Source organism: Megalobrama amblycephala, linkage group LG24 (assembly GCF_018812025.1).
Source record: "Megalobrama amblycephala isolate DHTTF-2021 linkage group LG24, ASM1881202v1, whole genome shotgun sequence".
NCBI classification, from domain to species: domain Eukaryota; kingdom Metazoa; phylum Chordata; class Actinopteri; order Cypriniformes; family Xenocyprididae; genus Megalobrama; species Megalobrama amblycephala.
Genome location: NC_063067.1, coordinates 3,988,905 through 4,011,408, shown reverse-complemented (window position 1 = coordinate 4,011,408; position 22,504 = coordinate 3,988,905). Strand labels below are relative to the sequence as shown.

Sequence of the window (22,504 nt, the reverse complement as noted above, 5' to 3'; positions counted from 1 at the left end):
TTTAGAACAGTATTAGCTTGTAAATGGTGTTTGATCTGTGCATATTTCTCTCCTGACTCAGACCTGATAAATATTATAGATAGAGGACTAGTATTTTAGCAAATGATGATTTGTTTCTTACAAATATTCAGCTTTTCACAAGATGTTGATGGAGTCGTGTGGATTATTGTGATGATTTTATTAGCTGTTCGCACTGATTCACTGCAGAGGATTCATTGGTGAACAAGTGATGTTAATTTCTCCAAATCTGTTCATACAAGAAACAAACTAATTTACATTTTGGATGGCCTGAGGTAGATGAGTACATTTTCAGCAAGTTTTTATTTTGGGGTTAGCTATTCTTTTACTGTGCAATGGGATGGTTTGGATATTATAAACATAAAATAGTTAGAAATTATGCTTTTTGCATCTATACCATTATTTTCACTTTCGCATGGCATCCTGTAATTGTGTTTTTGTGTTGACTTACAGAAATTGTTTTACAAAGTGCCACAAGATGACAACACTGCAACCAACAGTCTTTGTGGATCCCTGAATGTTATTTGAGAAACCAAAGACTGTTACTGAGTTTTTGAAATGAGCGCATGCGTAAGAACAACCCCCTCCTTCGAAGGAACGCCTCCAAAACTCGTAAACACTCGTATTTGAACACGAGTGTTTACCACCGGCATTCGCTGTGTCGTGTTAGTGGATTCATTATGTCGGACTCACCGCAGGTAACTCATAATCTGCAGTTGTTACTCCTGTCTCCTGACAAAAACATTGCATGCGGCGCCTGTGGAGTGTGGAAAGTTACTGGAGCGCGCAGCCGCGCTCGTCTCTCACAAGGAACGTCACGGCAGTGATTGACAAGCCAGAGGGCCAATCGTTTACGCGATGATCGCGTAAACGATTGGCTGATGTTTTTAAGGCCCTACCTCGTGCACAGATGATGTATATTAATATTATTCCTTTCAGTGCACCTAATAAATAGTCTTTTATCAGTTAGTAAAGACAGTTTCAAGTAATATTGCAAAAATGTATAAAACAAAACATCCTCTTTAGCACCTTTAATGAATGTGGGGGAATTATTTCACAACTGGCAATCTAATCTAGCTCAGGACAAAGCTGGAAAAACTGGACAGGTTGTCTGTACTGGAACAACAGCTGTTCATTATAATGATGTTTATGTGTCCTTGAACTCCATGAGACCACAGAATGTCCCATTTGTCATTTTATAATTCTTTTAGCATTAAGGATCCCAACACTTAAGATTGTCCACTAGGGGAGGCCAAAGGGATAAAAAAAAAGTCCTGTTAAGTCTAATTAATAATTAATATAGCATTAATGTGAATGGCTAAATAACTACTGTGTTTATTTATACAGTAAGGTCATTGTGCACTGACAATATCTCCTTTGTTTGTTATTTTCAAAATTATTTAGTATAATATATAGAATATTTTTTATAAAAGCACAATTTTGTGATTGAAATTGTTACCCATTTATATGCCTAAGTATTAATACAGATACTGTAGCCCTATTTTTGTAGCCCAGCTCATAAGCATCAACTGTGAGAGACAATCAGTTTATCAGAGCTGTTGTGATCTCTGAGTATAAGCTGTCAGATTTTTTTCTGTTTTAATTTTTTTTTCTATTATATTTAAACATTTATTTATAAAGACCAACATGTATTTTCTGAAGCTTTTTCATCAAACCCTAACTTATCAGTGGAGATTCAAGATTGTTGTATTTGATAAGATGTACAGCATTTGTATCCCTGAATCATTTACATGAGCTGTTGGATTTGGATTGGACCACGATAACTGCAGACTGTGACTATAGAGGAGTTCAGGGTTTATTTTTGCTGTTGTTGTTATATAAATTATGAGTAGTGTGAAAAGATTTTAAAACATAAGAAGCTGTATTATTTAAAAAAAAAAGTTATTTATGTGCTGGTTTAATCTGTTTTTATATGGTAATTTACCATTTATTATCTTTTTTTTTTTTAAATATTTTATATTACTTATTTCTTTTCTATTGTTTAATCTTATGGTTGTGTGGCATTAAAGGAAGTTTGTCTTTATGACTATATAAGAGAATATCTCCATTTCAAGTTTTTAACATCACTGGATGATGTTGTGAAGCATTAATGTTCCATGGTTTTTCTCTTGGTATACTAACACTTGTTGGATTTGTACTGGTCTGACAAAGTCTAAGCATTGAAACAGACAAAACTCACTATTCAATAAACTTTGCTTTTTTTATCACTTCATCTGCTGCTTCTGCTCTTCTCTGGCTTTCTCTGTCAAACTCTCAGATGACTGTTAAAGGGTTAGTTCACCCCAAAATGAAAATTCAGTCATATATTACTTACCCTCATGTCGTTCCACACCTGTAAGACCTTCGTTCATCTTCAGAACACAAATTAAGATATTTTTGATGAAATCTGATGGCTCAGTGAGGCCTCCATTGACAGCAAGATAATTAACATTTTCAATGCCCAAAAGGTAGTAAAGAAATCGTAAGCGTGTATCAAACTGCCAAAGTCACATGATTTCAGTAAACAGGGCATCGAAATTTCAATGGTTCACATGACTTTGGTAGTTTGATACACGTTCCAAACCACCGATTCGAAACAAAAGATTTGTTAAGCTTCAAAGCTTAAAAGCAGTGTTTTGAAATTGCCCATCACTAGACATTGTTGAATAAAGTTGTTATTTTGGGGTTTTTTTGGCGCACAAAAAGTACTCTCGTCTCTTCATAATATTAAGGTTGAACCACTGTAGTCACATGATTGTTTTAGATATGTCTTTAGTACTTTTCTGGGCATCTGAAAGTGTTAATTATCTTGCTGTCAATGCAGGCCTCACTTTTTGATTTCATCAAAAATATCTTAATTTGTGTTCTGAAGATGAACGAAGGTCTTACTGGTGTTGAATGACATTTTTGGGTGAACTAACACTATAATAGAGTTTTAGGGTACCAGACAAGACTTTCTGTTAACAGGTTTTACTGGTTTTGGATACCAAACAAAAAATTCATACAAAGAAATATCTTCACAATCCTACATTACAGATTAAAACTGGTTATGCAAGAGTGTCACTTGTTTTAAAGATGGAAGCAAGCAAAGAAGTTAAAAGATTAAATAAAACACTTAGATTTTATTTTTAATTACCAACAATTTTAACTTTACATTCTGTAACTTAACACAATTTAACACTTAATTCAGAAATGATCAAATTCATATTAGTGTCCCTAATTGTAATAATTAAATAAAAAAGTGCAGCAATGGTATGCACACTATTACTAGTTAAACACTGGTTAACCAATGAGTTAAAGAACTATTTATTATATAAACTTAATGTATTCATGTTGATTCATTCATATTGAGTCAACATAAAAATATATTTTACAAGTTAATTTATTGTTACCACATTATGTACATTTTTGGACAAAACATTTTAAGTGTTTTGTGTATATATACAATAGTTCACATAGAGCCTCTTTGTTATAATAGAGTGTGTGTGTGTGTGTGTGTGTGTGTGTGTATATATACTGTATATATATTGCAGAGCTTATTTGTTGTTTTTGTTAGATAGAAACTGGTATAACAACAGAACCAAAGAATCTTTTTAAGAGTGAAACAAGAGAAGGCAATTACACTAAATCTCACAAAAGTATCATCATCACACAGCAGCAGCAGCTCTTCTCTGAACTGAGCAGATCCTCATATGTTCAACCAGAAAGAAAACAGTGGCGATTCCAACCAGACCAGACAAAATCAGTCGAATCAGAGCTTCAGTGAAGCCACAATGATCCAGACAATCTGAAACAGAAGACACTTATTCATTATAGATTTCTATTATTATACTGAGCAGGCGTTCTGACGTAGAACCAGGAAGCGCTGCACTGTGTTTACAACTTTAACAGCGTATGTGACTGACAGGCAGAGCCAGCCCGTTATATAGGCAGTATAGGCAAATGCTAAGGGCGCAATCTCGCTAGGGGGCGCCAAAGAGGCCGGATGCGTGGACAGGGGCGGATCTACCGGGGTGGCATCTGCCACCCTAAGAAAGCTTTGCCACCCCAAAATTATCACAGAATAAAATATATAAGCAGTGTTTCAAGTATTGCTTTTCAGGAGCGGCGCTTCAATATTATGAGATGACTAAAAAAAAATTGCGTAACGCAAAGTGATGGCAAGAAAACACGTCTTTCAATAAACTGTGCATGATGGTTGCACGCAGCGCGCCCAGTGTGCTTAATTAACAAATGACTCTTATGAAGTCAAAAACACAGCGCAGCCAAGTTCACTTACGATTTTTTCCCATATTTGTACGTGAATCGGAAAATTACTGCTTCCCGGCTAACTCAGAAGTCCTGTGAGAAATGTAGTCCCATCCGAATATGAGATTTTCGTAATTTTTTGGCGAGCTGATTCAGCGACCACCCGCTACACTTTCATAATGGATAAAGGTATTTTTGCCATCCGACGAACCAATAACATGAAATCAATACGGAGATCCCGAGTTGGGGTAAGAATCTAAACGTATTTTAGCTTTTCTCAATTGTTAACACATTAGAAGTGATTCAGTTGGCCCAGTTTCTCAAACCATTCCTTCAGTTATCAAAACAAAGAATTTCCAAAAGTTTAACAATGACAACATTAGGTCAAAAGTGAGACACACACCAGTAAAAATCTGAGAGAGCTGAAGAATAATTTACAGGGGTTTTAAACTTACACAGTACCAGTAGTCTACTTTAGATGAGGGAAATTTCACGTTGTACACCCTCAATGTTGTGATTGTCAACTTTCATTGTAGCCATTTGTTGTACGTATTTTTTTTGCAGCACTGAGAAATGATTGCCTAGGGATATTGTCTTGTGTCAGAAGACCAATACACTGCTATAGTACTGTACTGTAATGAAATTTAGCCAAATGTGCAGAGGATGCTGAATTTACTTTTACTGCAATTGACAGTAAACTGTATTGTGGTGCATACCAAGTTCATACTTATTTTTCTCATGCTTTTCATCTACTGCAAGATCAATTTATAATAGTAAAATGAAAAAGAGGTATTTTTGTTACCATGTTATATGAATTGATCTCACTAGTGTTCACTAGGCAGTGCAGTAGTCTGTGTATTTGTTATGTTTTGTGTGTCATCTGATGCCAAAGTTTGATTTTGTCAGACAAGAATAAGTTTTTGACTAGAACATTTTATTTTGACCTGGACGTTTGAGGTTTGTGCAAGTTGGTGTATAGTTTTGATATTGTGTTTAGTTGTGAGAAAATGTTGAATTGTTTCATGAATTGTGCATTAGCAATCAAGAAAAACAATAGAGACTGAAAAGTTTGAAGGACAAATTTATGTTGGCTTGTCATAAACCCAACTTCAAGTCTTGTTGAAAAAATGTAAAAACTTTGGTCAGTTAGTCCAGAATACAAGAAATTGTTGAATGAAGTCATTATTTTTGTTTTGTTTTTGCGCAAAAAACGGTTGAACCCCTGTAGTCACATGGATATTTTAACAATGTCTTTCTGGGCCTTGAAATTTGTTATGACGTTGCTGTGTATAGGGAGATCAGAAAGCTCTCGGATTTCATCAAAAATATGTTAATTTGTGTTCTGGAGATGAACGAAGGTCCTACAGGTTTGGAACGACATGAGGGTGAGTAATTTATGACATAATTTTCATTTTTGGGTGAACTAATACTTTAAATGTAGCTCTAATACCTTCATGTCGTGGGCAGATCTCGTTCATGTGAAGACTGACGCTCTTGTTGCTCACTGGATTTGCAGCCGTGCAGCTGTAGATCTCTGGATCATTATAATGAAGCTCTAATGGTAAACTGAGGTTGATGCTGAGATCAGGATTGCTGGTCTGATTCACCATTTCACCCCCTTTATACCACGAGATGAACACGTCTCGATCATTCCTCACAGAGCAGAACACAGAGCATATTTCCTCTGATGTACCTGAAAGACATGAAAGACCGATTCAGAAAGTGCTCACATTCCTACTATCGTAATTTAAAAAGAGTCCAACAAACTACATCATATCAAAAGTACTCAAAGGGATGTCATTTTTCTGTATTTTTGCAAAAGTTCTGGAAGCAAACTATGGAAACTTTTTTTTTCCACAATGGAATACAAAATTAAAAAGGTAGGCCAATTGTGACATCACAATTATGACCTTTTTTCCTTGCAATTGTTTATATTTTTTCAGAATTATTAGGCATGCAGAATTCTGAGAAAAAAGTCAGAATTGTGAAATTAAATAAGTCAGAATTGTGAAATTAAATAAGTCAGAATTGCGAGATGAAATAAAGTCAGAATTGCGCAATGAAGGATGAAAAGTCAGAATTGCGAGATGAAATAAATTCAAAATTGACAAAAGTCAGAATTGGCAAAGTCAGAATTGCGCAATGAAGGATGAAAAGTCGGAATTGCGAGATGAAATAAGTCAGAATTGAAAAAGTCAGAATTGCAAGATGAAATAATGTCAGAATTGAAATAAAATCAGAAATGCGAGATTAAAGAAAAAAGTCAGAGTTGTGAAGTCAGAATTGCATGATGAAATAATGTCAGAATTGAAATAAAGTCAGAATTGCAAGATGAAAGAAAGTCAGAATTGCCAGATGAAATAAATTCAAAATTGACAAAGTCAGAATTGCAAGATGAAATAATGTCAGAATTGAAATAAAATCAGAAATGCGAGATTAAAGAAAAAAGTCAGAGTTGTGATATGAAATAAGTCAGAATCGCATGATGAAATAATGTCAGAATTGAAATAAAGTCAGAATTGCAAGATGAAAGAAAGTCAGAATTGACAAAGTCAGAATTGCCAAATAAATTCAAAATTGACAAAAGTCAGAATTGGCAAAGTCAGAATTGCGCAATGAAGGATGAAAAGTCGGAATTGCGAGATGAAATAAGTCAGAATTGAAAAAGTCAGAATTGCAAGATGAAATAATGTCAGAATTGAAATAAAATCAGAAATGCGAGATTAAAGAAAAAAGTCAGTTGTGAAGTCAGAATTGCATGATGAAATAATGTCAGAATTGAAATAAAGTCAGAATTGCAAGATGAAAGAAAGTCAGAATTGCCAGATGAAATAAATTCAAAATTGACAAAGTCAGAATTGCAAGATGAAATAATGTCAGAATTGAAATAAAATCAGAAATGCGAGATTAAAGAAAAAAGTCAGAGTTGTGATATGAAAAAAGTCAGAATTGCATGATGAAATAATGTCAGAATTGAAATAAAGTCAGAATTGCAAGATGAAAGAAAGTCAGAATTGACAAAGTCAGAATTGCCAGATAAAATAAATTCAAAATTGACAAAGTCAGAATTGCAAGATGAAATAAAGTCAGAATTGGCAAAGTCAGAATTGGCAAAGTCAGAATTGCAAGATGAAATAAAGTCAGAATTGCATGATGAAAGAAGAAAGTCAGAATTGACAGTCAGATTTGCGATGAAATAAAGTCAGAATTAACAAAGTCAGAATTGCAAGCTGAAATAAGTTCAGAATTGCGTGATAAAAGAAAAAAAGTCAGAATTGTGAGATGAAATAAAGTCGGAATTGCATGATGAATGAAAAAAGTCAGAATTGTGAGATGGAAGCTCAGAATTCTGAGGAAAAAGTCAGAATTTCAAGGTTTTATAGTCTAACTTTAGACACAAAAGTGCAATGAGATATAAACTTGCGACTGTGAGAAAAATGTCAGAATTGTGAGATAAAGTCTTCCTGTTGCGGAAATAAGTTTCCAGAGTAAATTGTATTAATCATAAAGTCAGACCTGTAGATCGGTGCAGAGCTGAGCTGCTCCTGATGGCAGGTACAGAGACAGGTGCTTTAGGACGAGAGGAAACATGTACATCATCTTTAAAAGGCCAATAATGTAGTGGCATAATTACCATTGAACCATATCTAATCAATTACTATCTTTACATTTACATGGACCCTATTATTAAAGTTATTTTTCAACAGTGGAAACTTACCATAAACATCAACTTTATATGTCCGTCCTGAGATGTGTGTATTGATGACGATTAATGCAGTATACAGTCCAGATTCATTAGTTCTGATGTCTGTGATGGTTAAAATCCCTGTCTCTTGATCCAGCTTTACTCTGCCAGTGAGTCTCTTGTCATAATGAGTGTATATTTTCCCTTGATGCATCTGTGCGACACGAGTACTTTGTCTGCCGCTTTCAAACTTCCACAGTATCTGAACGTCTCCGTTTAGATCATGAAGTCCTGGATCCAGATTGAGGAGACCTCCCTCCTTCACTTTCACTGTTAAAATGTCATCAACCTCTCCACACACTGAAACAATGTGAAGATTCGACAAATTATTAATATAATATTAATCATTTTGGTTTCTGAACACCTGTTGATTTTCAATGCTTACATACTCTAGGCAGCCAATAAAACACACGGTGGTTGTTGATTTTGTCATCACTTTTAGTTAACTGTGATGTGGTGATGATATGAACTTGTTTCATTTATATACATTTACATTTATGCATTTGCAGATACTTTTATCTTCTATACTGTATGTTGATCGTCACTGTAATTGAGATTTGTGTGTTAAGTGTTGTGGTTTAGGTGCAACCAAAGATGCACAAAGATTCAAGCTTCAGATAAAAAAAGAAGATTGTAGAGTTAATTTCATATTAATTCAAATTTGAGCTCTTGTACAGCTTGACCAACAGATAACTGGTTGAACTATGATATGTTTTTTAATCAATGATAAGACCTTTGGTGACTTTTTCATGCATGTTTGTATGCAACACTAGCAGGTCTGCGGTTAGACAGGCCATGATCTAAGGAGGGATAAAGGAAGTCGTACTTTTTGTGGTTTCAGACAGTGCTGCATATAAATGACTTGACCAGAAGTTGTTTCTGTTCTTGAAAAGTGAAACCAACAAATGGAAATAAAAATATGCATCATTTTAGTTTAATCAATGCAACAGATTTGTAAGGAATTACAAAAATCGTATTTAAAAAAGAGTTTTGTGTGAACATCAAAGACAGCCCATAAGTTGGCAGGAAATTGTTATGTCACTGAGGTAACTTGTGTATAATGTTATGTAAATGTTTCATTTTTTTTTTCTTTCCTGATCTGTCAATGTCATGGCAACGTCAAGCGGATGTCCACAACAAATGTGAATATTAAACAATGACTAAAACAAAGAAATGTCAGAACAATCATGTACTGTGCAGATTGATTACTTTTGTTATGATTTGTGTATATTTACTGAAGACGAAGCAGTAATTTATGCTGCTTATTGAACATAACACATATTCACACAAAAGCTCATGGTTATGCAAGTCAAGCAGGATGTTTGCTTCTTCATGATTTTTCTTGCGGGCAGTAAACTAAGTTTCCAGACAAAATTTGAGAATTTTTATATTGAGGACAATTAAAGACAGTTTCTTATAGAACACAATAAATAAAAAGTGTGTATCTTACCCTCCGCACAGATGAAATATAAGATGAAAGCCCACATATTGATGAATGTTTTTGATGTGTTGTTCTTCTCGATGATGCTCCTTCAGCTCAACTGAGCAGGATCAACACCTGCAATGAAATCACTTACATTGGTCCCACCAAAAGGTGGCAGTGAAAACTGACTCTCAAAAAACTCTTTATATATTTTTTCACTTGATAGTAAAATTCATCAACAAGGCCATTAAGCTGTTTAGGAAGCTCATGAAACAGACAGATGATTAGCTTTTATTTTTCAGATTAATTCCCCAGGTAATGTGTTTGTCACTTTTGTATTCCTTTAAAAAAAAAAAAAAAAAAAAAAAAAAAAAAAAAAATATATATATATATATATATAGGCTATATATATATATATATATATATATATATATATATATATATATATATATATATATGTATTTTTATCTACTCAGATTAACTGAGTATCAAAATGATATTTGGACGATAACCTAATATTGCTGATTTACCGTTAAAACTTGGGCGGGAAAACGCAGTGCGTGACCACAGGGAGCAAAAAGTGCGCGAAGAAGTGAGTGACGTGACGTGACGTGACGTGAGAACTATTTCAATTAGCTACCTCAGTGCAGCTTGCCGGATTATTGGCGTCTTGGATTTCTAGATCGATAATGGATTTTATCGTTGATCTGTGAGTACTCTTCTTGACTGAAACAAGCACACGAGCCGCACCAACCCGTAGTACTAACCATAGACTGTAAAAAGACAGCTCAACAGCTGTCGTTACAACAAGTTTTTTTCACAAAGGTTTCATGTGAGGTTGTAATGCGGTGGTTACGGAGCAAACAGGGATAGCTCACTTGAATTTTAGACAGACTTCACAGAGGCGATTGGCAATTACACAACCGGTGCTTTATTCCCATGGAAATTGTGTTACTGTCTGTCACAAATGTTGTGCCGTTCACAGCATTACTTGATAAACAAAATAACTTAAAATGAGCAACAGAAAAAGACTGAAAATAACCCGCATACATGCGATGCTCGGATCACACATACAATGCAGAGCAACAACAATTCAACGGGAGCGCGCAGTTCTTAAAGGGGCCACACCATATTTCTACTCGTTACAAGGTCATTCTGTCACATCGAAAATCATTCAGAGCGGCAGTCTGCTCTATGAATAAGACATAATCTTGCTGATTAAATGCTGCAAATTGTAGCTTATTCCATCCTTTTGTTCCGTAGACAAATCTGAAGAAACTAGACAAGGTTTTTGTTGACGTTTAAAGGTTATACAGAGGATCTTTTCGTCGACTGAGAAACCAAAGACTGTTAGTGAGTTTTTGAAATGAGCGCATGTGTAAGAACAACCCCCCTCCTTCACAGCTCATTTCGAGGGAACGCCTCCCAAAACTCGTGCACGAGTATTGGAACACGAGTGTTTACCACCGGCATTCGCTGTGTCGTGTTAGTGGATTCATTATGTCGGACTCACCGCAGGTAACTCATAATCTGCAGTTGTTATTCCTGTCTCCTGACAAAAACATTGCATACGGCACCTGTGGAGTGTGGAAAGTTACTGGAGCGCGCAGCCGCGCTCGTCTCTCACAAGGAACGTCATGGCAGTGATTGACAACCCAGAGGGCCAATCCGCGCACGTCTCTCATAAGGAACGTCATGGCAGTGAATGACAAGCCAGAGGGCCAATCGTTTACGCGATGATCGCGTAAACGATTGGCTGATGTTTTTAAGGCCCTACCTCGTGCACAGATGATGTATATTAATATTATTCCTTTCAGTGCACATAATAAATATTATTTTATCAGTTAGTAAAGACAGTTTTAAGTAATATTGCAAAAATGTATAAAACAAAACATCCTATTTAGCACCCTTAAGTCAGAGCCACGCCACTCCTAGATCATATAAGCACATAATATTGAGACCTTTAGTGGGGACCTGTTAGTTTTATCTCCAGTAACATTTATTTTAAAGTGTATAATTTTTCAATATCTAATCAAATTGTGGCTCAGTTTGTATACACAGTGAGCTACATAGATTTTGTTTAAATTTAGTTTTGATAACTAAATTCTTAGGTTTGTTTAATGCAAGAAAATTCTCTATAATTAAGAAAAACACTTCTTGTCTTCTTTTTCCTTCATTTCTCCCCATCTGTATTCCAACTGGGCATGACATTTGTGAAGCTATTGAAAAAAAGAGAACAATAGCCAAGAAGCCAAAAAATATTTGACTTCGATGATTTCATACATATTGGTTCTTGTGTGTCTTGTAATTGATCATAATATGGTATAGATTTGAATGTGTCCAAAGTTACTAGCCGAGTGAGATTTGAGAGCTATTGCAGATAGCAGGTGTGCTTGACTGAATTCATCATGCATGACGGGTGGTTCTTAGATGGTGTTTCAATGCAGATTGCTGTTTCATAAATTAAGGTAAATGTTGAATGCACAGGTGAAACCAGACTTTGAGTTGAGAGGCATACAGGTTGTGATGTTAGAATATTACTGCATGATGGTTTTCTAGGGTAAAACACACTTATTGACACAGCTGGTAGAACAATCAATAAAAGTTACAGGTGCACCAGACTAAATGACTGGAAACTATGTAAATTGTGCAGAAACCCAAACTCTCTAATCTTCATATGGTTTGGTTGCATGTTGGATCTTTAAAGGGGTCTGAAGCCAAAAGTCAGTCAATATCAGAACCAAAATTCAGAATGCCTTTTTTTGGCATTTGGGTTGATGTGCAAGCAAACAAAATTACTCCCTTATAAATTTATGATATACTTTAGGACATTTATATCTATATATTTATATTGTGTATGTGCTGAGGCCCTCAGCCTGAGGGTGTGTAAGTTTGATGTTTTTCAATAATGCCAAAACATATTACAAATGTAATGTCAACATAAATATTTTTAATTTCTTTTTCAGAAAACACAGAAAAAGTGTGCATTTTGGAATCAATTTTTTTGGTAATCTCTTTTTATACAAATTGCTTTTATTCAAACATGTTTTTTTGTTCCTCTTTAACTACATAATAATGGTTTTCAGAATGCATTAATTTCTGGTCCTTTATGATTCAAAGTAGAGCAGATCTGCTAAACACCTACATCAGACAGGCTTTTGCAAATTGGACATTGTAGTTGTATTTTTATGTACAGACATTTAGAATTAAGGTACATCACAAGTAGTGATCGACCGATATATATGTTTACCGATATTTTTCCCGATATTTAAGCATTTTTCCATAATCGGGTATCGGTTTTGTAATATCGGATTCGCCGATTTTACGGCGCCATCTTGTGGCCGTTTTGAGATTTCCGCCATTGCAGCCCGGGCGTCTGAGGAGATCAGTCAACAACAACTCAGTGCACAGGTAAAGTATATGTTCTACTTGGTTTGCTTTAATTAATCAACTTTATTTAACATAACAGATATGCACAAATGAGATCTGAGACATAAATTCCTGATATAGTTAATTTATGCAGCATGTTTCTAAACAATTGAGACGAACTCATTGAGTCACGTAGTGTAATTCGTCATGTCCTGCCCCAATAAAGACGTAACTTTACATGAATTAAATAAAACAGACATGAATGAGTGCATGTTGAAAATAAAAGCGCTGAATTTAATTCTCTATCTGTTGCATTTGCTCACCATTAGTCTAGAAGAAAAAGTTCGTTCATATTGCTTAGCAACTGACGGATGATCAGGAGGCTTAAGCACGGCCACTGAATGAAACTTTTGACAAGATTATCTTGTTTAAACACCCTAGATTATATTATCATTTACTACATAACAATTATTTCGCTAATACACATATAAATATAGCCTACCGCTTTGTGGAAATTAATTATTTATTATCTCCATGCGCGATCGCGGTTGATTAAGTTATAGTCAAACAGCACTTTGTCAGTTGGCATTTCATGATTTAACGTTAGATTAAATTTAGATCATAAAATGCCAACTGACAAGTGCTGTTTAACTTTATATAGTCTCGGAAAAAAAAGTTCGTTCATATTGCTCAGCACCTGAATGGGTTGATGATCAGGAAGCCTCAAGCACGGCCACTGCATGAAATTTTTGACAAGATTATCTCGTTTAAACACCCTAGATTATATAATCATTTGATTTACTACATAACCATTATTTAGTTAATTGCACTTTAATTTTTTGGACTCAGACCCCTCTATTTATTTGTGTATAAATATAAAGTTTTTTTTTGTATGCAAGGAGGGAGTGATTGTTATAAATAAAATGGTTTGTTCAGCTCATTTGTGTTGTAATAATTGTCAAAAACAGAAGTATAACAGTAAATAAATATCGGTTCTGCATATTGGTTATCGGGTACATAAACATGCAAATAATCGGTATCGGTATCGGTTATAAAAAATCAATATCGGTCGATCACTAATCACAAGTATCCATAGGTTTCTTTTTCAACATTTCTTACATGTATGTTAGAAAGACATGAGGGTGGTAAATGTAATGTTTGGTTGAAATATCCCTTTAATTTTATGTTAGGTCACATCTAATAGTTCTCACAAGAAAAACATTTTGTTTGTCTAATACTTTTTTAGACAACAAAATGTACCCTATATGGGAATTGTCTCTAGCAAAATGGCAGTTTTCCCACTCTTTTGAGATAGAGGAAAGGCTGCACAAACCCTAACATGAGTCCAAAGCACAAGGCCCCAGACCAAGAAAAAATAAACGTCTCTAAATCTATAATGTGATAAAGCACAAGAGAGATGATCATAGGACCGTACATAAGCACAAAAGACGCCCACACAATCCGAATGATGCGAAAAGCCTTGAGTTTGTCTTGATTCACTCCATCTTTCCTCTTAAAGTCATCACTAGGTCCAGGACGCTTCAGAGCCTTCAGGACCATCAAGCAGCTGAACGCTTTGATACTGAAAAAAACAAGGAGCTCTGGCAAGAGTAAGCTATGAAGTTCAATGATGTTCAATGAAACTATTAAGCTTGAGCTGATGGTCAGACTCCATCCAGTGACAGAGATGGCAATCCTGTATTTCATGGGTTTGAACTTCAGGAAGGTCACAGGATGGAGAACTCCTATGTAACGCTCCACACAGATGCAGCTCTGAAACAGAGGACGACCGACCCACAGCACCAATGCGGGAAGGTATGTGCCAAACCTACAATCAGCACAATTAAAGAAATACTGCTTTATGACAAAAAAATAGGAAGAGCAGAAGAAGACCTCAACAAGTGCTGCATTGAAGACGAAGATTTCGGTGGACTGTCCTTGAATCATCTCCTTCACACTCAGCCATAGGATGTAACCGTTTGCTGGAAGACCAAGAACCAGGTTGATGCTGAGAGAGACGGCGATAAAATAGGAGGGAATAACATAACACGAGCTGGAGTTCCCTGAGAACATCGATGGTGTGCATGTTGAAGTGTTAGTTGCATCCCACGTCACCATTTTTGTATTTTCTTTTTAATCTATAAGAAAGCAAAAGAAAAAGTGGAGAGATAAATTGAAAACAACTCTAAGCTTTTTTTTTAATATTTAAAAATTTTAAAGAATGTTTCCTCACAAGAAGCTCTTGGTTCGGTAGATGTTAGTTTGACTCCAGCCGATTGAAGTTAGGACTAAATGTGGTTTGTTTTAAACTGCATTACAGTGACTTGTTGGACAGTTTGAGACTTTTTGAGCAGTTTTACACTGATGCAATATTCAAATTCTGTTTTTCTAACATGAGAAATGGACACCAGACATGCAAACGAAAGGCAATTTATTTCAATCACACTTCTGTTTGTAAAGTGGAATAATTTTGTCTGTGTTCACAGTAATAGTGGCAACAATAAAAAAATATTCAGAAGTAGTTTTTGCACCAAACCTGGATTTGGGAAGTTCAAGTCCTGTCGTGCATATTTCTGAAAATTCAAAAGTGCCAGCATCAAAATTATGTCTGGCCCCAAACAAGTTAAAAAAGCTTGAAACCATTAACAGAATAAGACATCACAAGCAAAAGTAAAAACAAATAATTTATTCATAGATGACTATTCTTTTATTCAATGTTGTGAAGTTTATCACAGGTAAAATCAGTATTTTTCTTTGTCCTGGCAGCTTTGGTGTGAACTCCACTCTGGCGGTGGCAAACTCTTTAGGACCAACTGTTCCAACCATGTTGGAAAAGAGAAGAAATGCTGTTACAACCATACATTTTTTATTTTGTATGTTGTATTAAAAATGGTTACAAATGTCTTGACAGTGTCACACATCATGGGAAAAACTGCTGTAGTCAGAAAACAGTGTGACTGTTTAAAGGCATCTTTACACAGAAAAAGCGGCACAGAAACCAACTCTGAAGCGGCATAAAATCACAAAAATGTGCATTTACACAGACTGTTTAATGCTCCTCTGAAGCGGCAGAAATGTATTTATCGCGGGAAACAGTGCTTTGAACACAAGTATTTCAAAACTAACAGTTTTAACAAAATTAATTTAAAAGTAATTAAATAATAAACAATGAAATATAACTCAAAATAAAAAAAAATACGAAATTTTAAAGTAGTAAACTGCATGCTATCTCATGCTTTGATGTTTGTCATAATAAAAATTGTTACAGTTGGAACGATGCTACAAAAAATTATTCATTATTACACCGGGTAGTTCACAACAGGATTAAACGAGGTCGAACATCTCTCCCCCCCCCCCCCCCATATCTTTAATATCTTAAAGGTGCAGTAAGTGATCTGAGAAATGCTAACGTTAGCCTGCTAGCATTGAAAGCATACCATCCCACCCTCCCTACAAATTGCTGTCCAAAGCCACGCCTTCTCCAAAACACAACACGCGCACACACAGCTGCTCTCGGCAAAGCTTCACAACAGATGCCATTAAACTACCTCATGTCTCAACGCACACAGAATTACACTAATAATAAATGCAAACAGTTTGTACCTGACTGCTGCAGATTAATTTCGGTGTTGATACTGTTGACATGGATACGCATAGTTCTGAGTGCGACTGAACAGCGCCGATTAGAACGTCACGGGTCGCCATCTCTCAATTACGTTGGTTATGGTGTGAACGCAGCATAAGCTTGTTGTTTTAATTCGGTATAGGAACTGTAAAAGGTGGCTGCTGCTTGTTTGATGTCTGTGCAAACAGTGTGTGAGGGTATCTAAAAACGTCTCTGGTTACGCACAGAAACCAAGGCTTCTTCCACATAACTAAGGCATGAAGGCATCGCCGCATGACCTTGACCATGCAAAAAGGGTTGCTCCTCTGGGAAAACCCCTTGGTCTTGAGCCACAACTGTAAAGGTTTCGTGCTTGCTTTTCTGACACATTTCTTGTTTCTCTGTTCCGTCACACCATTGGACTGATTTTACACATGCTTCACAACGCAATCACGCAGAGGTGTTCCCACAGCATCGAAGGCCCTGACGCAGTGCGAGTTCCCTCGAAAGGAAACATGCGTTGGTAGGTGTAGGACATCGTATTATTTCATTCGGACGGAATATAATAATTGGATGAACATTTTCCTTTGCCTTCCACAGATTATATATATTTATAAAAACACATTTAGACCATTTAACACAGTGATTGCTATCTGAGGAGACTTTCAACCAGTATAACAAGAAATGTTTTACATCCTTTTTTAACGTGGTAGTTCATTCTGATACATATTTGAAGCAGACAAGATGTTCTACCCCTGTTTTTACATCCTTTTGAAGGTGGTAGTTCATTCTGAGATAGAAACTCATATTTGTTAGATTAACATGACAGCTTGAAATACCGGTAGCACATCCTGAGCGGGTAGGACAGATTGTCAGAACAGCGGCCCGACACGGCAGAAAGAATGTAGCGAAAACACTGATATACTGTATAGTGTATTTTGTGGGTGTGTAAGTTTGACTGTTTTTGGATAATGCAAAAATACACAAATACAAATGCAGTGTCAACATTTTGAAGTATTTTTTTATTCATCTTTCAGTAAAAACAATATCATAAGTATGCATTTTGGCAATCTCTTTTTATTTAAATTGCTTTTATTCAAACATGCATTTTGATCCTCTTTAACATAATGGTATTCAGAAAGCAGTAATTTCAGGTCCATTGTGATTCAAAATAGATCAGATCTGCTAAATCTTGTCACTACTACATCAGATGGGCTTTTCCAAGTGAGACACTCTATTTATAATTTATGTACAGACATTTAGAATAAATGTACGTCACAAGTATCCATAGGTTTCTCTTTCAATTTTCTTTTTTTTTCAATTTTTTTCTTTTTTTTTTGAATGATGAGTGTAAAAGTTTTAAAAGTAATTTGTTACTTTGCCCTCAGCACAGATGTTATGGCATAGGCCCAATGCAGAAGTATAAATCAGCCTTTATGGTTACAAATTTTTATTTTAAAATCTGTATACATTTCTTTGTGTAAAAATATGAAGGTCAATGTTGTTTAGACCCCAACATTCTTCAATATATATATATATATATATATATATATATATATATATATATATATATATATATATATATATATATATATATATATATATATATATATATATATATATATATATATATTTTTTTTTTCTTCTGTGTTCTGCAGAAGAAAAAAAAAGTATGTTAGAATGACATGAGGGTGGTAAATGGTGTCAAAAACATAATTTTTGATTGAAAAAACCCTTTTAATTTTTATGTTAGATCACATCTAAAGTTCTCACAAGAAAAAAATATTGTGTAAAAATGGAAATTGGCTCTAGCAAAATGGCAGTTTTCCGACTCTTTTGAGATAGAGGAAAGGCTGCACAAACCCTGACATGAGCCCAAAGCACGAAGCCCCAGACCAGGACAAAAGAAATGTCTTTAAATCCAGAATGTAATAAAGCACAAGAGAAATGATCATAGGACCATACATAAACACTGCAGATGCCCACACGATCCGAATGATGCGAAAAGCCTTGAGTTTGTCTTGATTCACTCCATCTTTCCTCTTAAAGTCATCACTAGGTCCAGGACGCTTCAGAGCCTTCAGGACCATCAAGCAGCTGAACGCTTTGATACTGAAAAAAAACAGGAGCTCTGGCAAGACTAAGCTATGAAGTTCAATGATGTTCAATGAAACTATTAAGCTTGAGCTGATGGTCAGAATCCATCCAGTGACGGAAATGGCAATCCTGTATTTCATGGGTTTGAACTTCAGGAAGGTCACAGGATGGAGAACCGCTATGTAACGCTCCACACAGATGCAGCTCTGAAACAGAGGACGACCGACCAACAGCACCAATGCGGGAAGGTATGTGCCAAACCTACAATCAGCACAATTAAAGAAATACTGCTTTATGGCAAAAACATAGGAGGAACAGAAGAAGACCTCAACAAGTGCTGCATTGAAGACGAAGATTTCGGTGGACTGTCCTTGAATCATCTCCTTCACACTCAGCCATAGGATGTAACAGTTTGCTGGAAGACCAAGAACCAGGTTGATGCTGAGAGAGACGGCGATAAAATAGTTGGGAATAACATAACACGAGCTGGAGTTCCCTGAGAACATCGATGGTTTGCATGTTGAAGAGTTAGTTGCATCCCACGTCACCATTTTTGGATTTTCTTTTTAATCTATAAGAAAGCAAAGGAAAAAGCAGAAAGATAAATAGAAAACAATAAGTGTAAGCCTTTTTTTTTTTTTTTTTTTTTTTTAAAGTATAAAGAATGCTTCCTCACAAGAAGCTCCTGGTTTGGTAGATGTTAGTTTGACTCCAGCCAAGAAGATGGGTCTGAATGTGTTTTGTTTTAAATGCTGCAGAACTGCATTACAGTGACAGGAGAGCTTGAGACTTTTTGAGCAGTTTTGCATTGACGCAATATTCAAATTCTATTTTTTTTTAACATGTGAAATGCACATCAGGCACGGAAAGGCAATTTATTCTGACCACAGTAAAGTGGAATCATTTTTTCTGTGTTCACAGTAATTATAATAAATCAACAGTATAGTCAGAGAGCCCACAGAGGCATAACCTGATATTGCTGAGTTCAACATGTTCCTGGGTCAACATTTTTGTTGATCCTGGAACAAAATTCAAATCAACCAATCAGATTTGAGGGACAAGTTTACAGATCATGTCAAGTTTAGGCTTAAAATCATGAATTGGTGCTTCTAAATCAGTGTTATTCATCTATCATTTCCCTCTGATTTTTGGGATAACTTATGGGTAGGATTAGGTTTAGGGGTAGGAATAGGGTTAAGACTAAATTTTCAGACTAGAATGTTGTCCCAGGATCAACAAAATATGTTGACCCAGGAACGCATCTAACTCAGCAATGTCAGGACATGCCCCACAGAGAGCTGTCGAGGAGGTACATCAGGTCCGAGAACCAAACTCGGCCTGGGCAGAATGGGGCTATTAGCAGTAGACTGACCCCATCCTGGCAAACTCTCTACAGAACTCCCGGGAGCAGATCCACTTCCGCCTGGCCAAACTTCTCCCACAAGAGCTTCACCACCTTGAGGTGAAGTCTCCATTCCTCGGGCCTCAGCCCCTGTCTCGACAGGATTCTGCTGCCTGATTCTGTGACCCAGGGATGCAAGCCGCTCTCAGTGAGAGGAGCTTTCCCTGAGCCACAGGAGGACCTGGTGCCCCAATTTGTAAAGCGGGTGTGACCACAGAGGTCCCTGATGATTTATGTTGGTAACCAATGATGTACTGTACAAAATAGAATATGATGGCCCCTGAGGTCTGGGAGGAAGTGTTTCAGTGCTAGAAACACCACCATCATTTACTGACAGTTTATGTGCCATGTGAGATGATGGCCCCTCCATAGACCTTGAGCTGAGCGTCCATCTAGGATCACTCACCAACCCATGAGGGAAGCATCTGTTGTTAGCACTCTGTGATGACAAGGAGCTCCCAACACTGGGCCTTGGGACAGAAACCAAGGCTTCTTCCACATAACTAAGGCACAAAGGCATCGCCACATGACGTTGACTGTGCAAAAAGGGTTGCCCCTCTGGGAAGACCCCTTGGTCCTGAGCCACCACTGTAAAGGTCTCATTCTTGCTTTTCTGAAACACTTCTTGTTCCTCTGTTCCGTCACGCCATTGGACTGATATTACTTGGCAGGTAGGACATCGTATTATTTAATTCGGACCAAATATAATAATTGGATGAACATTTTCCTATGCCTATTTAGACCATTTAACATGGTGAATGCTATCAGGATATGAGGAGACTTTCAAAACGAATGTAGCGGAAACACTGATATATATATATTGTGAGTGTGTAAGTTTGACTGTTGTTGGATAATGCAAAAATACACAAAACAAATGTAATGTCAACATTTTGAAGTATCTTTTATTTATTTTTCAGTGAAAACAATATGATAAGTTGCATTATAATCTCTTTTTATTCAAATTGCTTTTATTCAAACATGCATTTTGATCCTCTTTAACATAATAATGGTATTCAAAAAGCTGTAATTTCAGGTCCATTGTGATTAAAAAAAGATCAGATCTGCTAAAATCACATATATATACTACTACATCAGATGGGCTTTTCCAAGTGAGACACTGTAGTTGTATTTTAAGTACAGGCAATAAGAATAAAGGTACAAGTATCCATAGGTTTCTTTTTCAATTTTTTTTTTTTTTTTTTTTTTTTGAATGATGTGTAAAAAATGTTTTTAAAGTAATTTGTTAGTGGTTACAGTAAAATTAAAATTCTGTCATCATTTACTTCTGATTTATACTTCTGCATCGAAACTAGGCTGTAGCTACTTTGTAGTCTGTATATAATGTAGCTTGCGTAGCCACCTCTCCAAAAATGTAAGAATGCATCAATTCTATTCGCGGACTACAAGCACTGTGTTTGGTCTGCTAGAACCTCTCCCTGCATTTGTAATTGCAAGTTGACGTGGACAAAATGCAGAAGTATAAATGGTTACAATGTAGGTCCGACGCAGTAGTAAAATTAGCCTCTACTGTTACAAATTTTTATTTCAAGTCTGTATACATTTATTTTTGTGTAAAAATATTAAGGTCAATGTTGTTTAGACCCCAACATTCTTCAGAATATCTTTTGTGTGTGTGTGTGTGTTCTGCAGATGAAAAAAATCGTTTGAATGACATGAGGGTGGTAAAAGGTGTCAAAAATGTAATTTTTGCTTGAAATATCCCTTTAAATTTATGTTAGATCACATTTACACAATAAAAACAAAATGTACCCTAAATGGAAATTGCCTCTATCAAAATGGCAGTTTTCCCATTCTTTTGAGATAGAGGAAAGGCTGCACAAACCCTGACATGACCATAAAGCACGAAGCCCCAGACCAGGACAAAAAAAACATCTCTAAATCTATAATGTAATAAAGCACAAGAGAGATGATCATAGGACCGTACATAAGCACAAAAGATGCCCACACAATCCAAATGATGCGAAAAGCCTTGAGTTTGTCTTGATTCACTCCATCTTTCCTCCTCAAGTCATCACTAGGTCCAGGACGCTTCAGAGCCTTCAGGACCATCAAGCAGCTGAACGCTTTGATACTGAAAAAAACAAGGAGCTCCGGCAAGGCTAAGCTATATAGTTCAATGATGTTCACCGAAACTATTAAGCTTAAGCTGATGGTCAGACTCCATCCAGTGACAGAGATGGCAATCCTGTATTTCATGGGTTTGAACTTCAGGAAGGTCACAGGATGGAGAATCCCTATGTAACGCTCCACACAGATGCAGCTCTGAAAAAGAGGACGACCGACCAACAGCACCATTCCAGGAAGGTATGTGCCAAACTGATAATCGGCACAATTAAAGAAATACTGCTCTATGGCAAAAACATAGGAAGAGCAGAAGAAGACCTCAACAAGTGCTGCATTGAAGACGAAGATTTCAGTGGACTGTCCTTGATTCATCTCCTTCACACTCAGCCATAGGATGTAACAGTTTGCTGGAAGACCAAGAACCAGGTTGATGCTGAGAGAGACGGCGATAAAATAGGTGGGAATAACATAATACGAGCTGGTGTTCACTGAGAACATCGATGTTGTGCATGT

General features: G+C 36.2%; 2 protein-coding genes across 3 annotated transcripts; both read right to left on the bottom strand.

Moving 5' to 3' along the window:
• Positions 1–2,909: 2,909 nt before the first annotated feature.
• On the bottom strand, positions 2,910–10,114 carry LOC125260776. Of its 2 annotated transcripts, XM_048179297.1 has the most exons (6): positions 9,965–10,114; positions 9,462–9,569; positions 7,985–8,311; positions 7,783–7,836; positions 5,717–5,959; positions 2,910–3,805 (listed from the first exon to the last, which is right to left on the bottom strand). In XM_048179297.1, the coding sequence occupies exons 2-6, from the start codon at positions 9,496–9,498 to the stop codon at positions 3,666–3,668; spliced, it is 801 nt and encodes a 266-aa protein (XP_048035254.1). In that variant the 5' UTR covers positions 9,499–9,569; positions 9,965–10,114; the 3' UTR covers positions 2,910–3,665. The 2 variants fall into 2 exon arrangements, with proteins under 2 accessions (XP_048035254.1, XP_048035253.1); XM_048179296.1 differs by lacking the exon at positions 9,965–10,114 and having other exon boundaries at positions 9,462–9,736.
• An 8,101-nt stretch (positions 10,115–18,215) lies between these two features.
• Positions 18,216–19,055, bottom strand: LOC125260695 (mu-type opioid receptor-like). Its single transcript, XM_048179176.1, has one exon. It carries the CDS (start codon positions 19,053–19,055, stop codon positions 18,216–18,218), a length of 840 nt encoding a protein of 279 aa, XP_048035133.1.
• Positions 19,056–22,504: the final 3,449 nt, after the last annotated feature.